This window comes from Aythya fuligula, chromosome 24 (genome assembly GCF_009819795.1).
Source record: "Aythya fuligula isolate bAytFul2 chromosome 24, bAytFul2.pri, whole genome shotgun sequence".
Lineage (NCBI taxonomy): Eukaryota > Metazoa > Chordata > Aves > Anseriformes > Anatidae > Aythya > Aythya fuligula.
In genome coordinates this window covers 1475798-1478552 of record NC_045582.1, presented here as the reverse complement: position 1 = coordinate 1478552, position 2755 = coordinate 1475798, and the positions used below count along the sequence as shown (strand labels likewise).

Sequence of the window (2755 nt, the reverse complement as noted above, 5' to 3'; positions counted from 1 at the left end):
GCAAGTCCTGATTGTGGTTTACGTCCTTTTTTTTTGTTTTGTTTTGTTTTATCCCAGTTTCAGACCCCGTCTCCAAAGACCACGGATCCACGCCAGCTTTAGCAACGCCGTTACCCCATCGCCTACGGCTCCTCCTCTTGACGTTGGAGCTTTTGGGGTAAAACAGAAATCCCTTCCTCTTCCTTCCTCGCTTCTGCTTTTTTTTTTTTTTTTAGGGACCGCTGCGCTCCCACCCCGCTTAAAAACCATCCCCCAGCCCTCCCCCCGCCCCCCCCAGCGCCCCCTCGTCACCGGGGGATCCTGAGCTGGGCAGAGCTCCTCATCCCGAGGGGTAGTAGGGCACGTCGCTGTGGTAGTTGTAGTCGGGGCACACCTTCTGCACCAGCCGGTAGTCTATGCTGTAGAAGGTGATGTAGATGCAGATGACTTTGAAGGGCTTGGAGCAGACCCAGGAGACGTGGCTTTGGGTGTGCTCGTGGGAGCAGGTCTTGGAGGGGTCGTAGGTGCAGAGCGTGGTCTTCTTGGCGCGGTCCACCTTCTCGTACTCCACGCGGCAGTTGAAGATTTTGGATTCTTTGGCCTCGATGAAGATCTGTTGCTCCAGGTCAAACTCCACCGCCTTGGTGGGGGGGACGAGGCTGACGGAGATGTTCCCCTGCCCCGTCGAGTTGTGGCGGAAGAAGACGTTGACCGTGCCGTTGCCGTGATCCACCACCTTCCCCGTGATCAACAGGTTCAGCTTCACCGTCTTGATGTTGGAATAGAAATCTCCCCAGCCGAAAATTTTTTTCAGTTTGCCCGAGGCTGGCCCCAAATCCCTCCGGTCTCTGGGATGAGGAGCATGGTCCCGCTCCGAGAGGTTATCCAGGATATCCCACAGCTCCCGCGAGCTGCTCACCAGCTCCACCAGGGTCACGTTCTGCAGCACGGCTGGAGCCAGGAGGGTCTCTGGGGAGAGCAGCCCCCTCGCCTTCTGCGCTCGGGCTCTCTCCTGGGGCTTGGGCTCGTGCTGCTCTGCACCTTCCCCTGGCTCTTCTTGGCCGCAGCTCACCTGAAGGCAGCAAGGGTGGAGAGTGAAAGCCGGGCGGTGGGTGCCTGCCCCTGGCCCAGCCTCGTTCCCTGCTCACCCCATGTCTCCAGGCGTGACCCAGCCATCCTCTTTCCTTATCCATACCCTCCTTATTTCCCTTTTCTCCCGTCTTCCCATTCTGCTTCTCTCTATAACCCCCGTTGCCCTTCTGGCAGCATATTTTCCCTTCCTTTTTTTTCCCCCCTTTGGGGTGAGAGGCGCTGGGGCAGGTGAATTTCACAGCCCCGTGGGGACACCTTTCTCGGCACCCGGGGGCTCGCTGCTGGGGACACGGGGTGCTACGGGGGAGGGTGCCCAGGTATACCCGTGGCGAAGGTGCCCTGGTGGCTTTTACACCAGTTCTGCTGCTGCCAGCACCTCCCGTGGACCCCTCTCCTGACCTCCAAACCTTGCTGCGGCCAGGAGCAGCAGAGGTGAGTTCCCCATCCCGGGGAGATGCCAGCGCCTGACCGGCCACGCACGGGCTCCCCACAAACTCCTCTCTCCTCCCTTCCCTGCTGGCTTGGGGGCTCTGTTTAGTACCAGCCACGGCCCCCCCCCAAAAAAAAAAAAGCGTTGGCAGGGGCTGCCCTGCTGGCATCCTGGGGGTGCTGGCAGAGCGGGCACCCAGTGAGCACCCAGTGGGCACCCAGTGGGCGCCCAGCACCACATCTGTCCTGGCAGGAGGCAGATGCTGCAGCCCCCTCGTGCTGGGGAGAAGCACCAGGGGTTTGGGGATCCCAGCAAGGGCTCGGTGAGGAGCTGGGGGTGCTGAGCAGCCGGGCAGATGTTCGCTGCCATCCCCGGGGTGCAAAGAGCTCGGCGAGGAAGCCGAGGGTGGCCTCGTGGGTGGCAGCCTGTGCCGGTGTCCCCCAGCCCGGGGGTACCCAGGGGCTGCCCCCAGCAGCCGTGCCAAGGCTGCGGTGCCCGGGGACGGGGGGGAGGCTACAGCTTTTTGGGGTGATCGGGGTGGGGACACGACGCTTCCATCTCCAGCCCCATCCGTGAGCCCACCCTGCCCTCTGCCCACCCGCTGCAAAACAGCAGAAGTTTTGGGATGCTTTTTTTTTTTTTTTTTGGGGGGGGAGTGGGGGAATTGGGATGGTGGTGGGGGGGGGGGGAAGAGGATAAAACGATTTGGGAAATGATCCCGGCTCTAAGGCTGCCCGGTCCCTTCGGCTGCCCGACACCCCCTCCCCGTCCCCTGCAGCCCCCCCTTTTCCCTCTCCCCTTCCCCCAGCCGCTCACCAGCAGCGCGATGCTCCCCTGGATGAGGAGGACGATGCAGCTCCGAGGGAAATGCATTTTCCAGCCGATGCCGCCCGCCTTCGCTCTTCCCTCAATTTTAGAGCGGCTTTGGGTGGGTTTTGCTTTTTTTTTTTTTTTTTTTTTTTTTTTTTTCCTTTCCCTTTTTCCCTCCCTTCTCTTTGAGCGAGGGGGACGTCAGCCAGGGGAAGGGGAAGGGGGGGGGGTGTCCCCCTTTTTATAAGCCGCTTCCTAGGGCCCCCCCCCGACCCATGGTGGCAGCCGAACGGGACCGGGTGGCGGTGGCGGCTCCCCCCGTGGCTTCACCTGCTGCCGCCGCGCTCCTGCCCGCTCCTGCTCGCTCCTCGCTGCCTTCTTGGAGCCTCGACGAAAACTCCTCTCCATCCATCCCTCCCTCCCTCCCCTCCAGGTGCCTGGAGC

At 61.6% G+C, this 2755-nt stretch overlaps 1 protein-coding gene across 1 annotated transcript; it reads right to left on the bottom strand.

Moving 5' to 3' along the window:
* Positions 1–314: 314 nt before the first annotated feature.
* Positions 315–2449, bottom strand: NXPH3 (neurexophilin 3). The gene is made up of 2 exons (XM_032202791.1): positions 2318–2449; positions 315–1051 (listed from the first exon to the last, which is right to left on the bottom strand). Exons 1-2 carry the CDS (start codon positions 2372–2374, stop codon positions 320–322), a joined length of 789 nt encoding a protein of 262 aa, XP_032058682.1. The 5' UTR covers positions 2375–2449; the 3' UTR covers positions 315–319.
* Between the last annotated feature and the right edge of the window lie 306 nt (positions 2450–2755).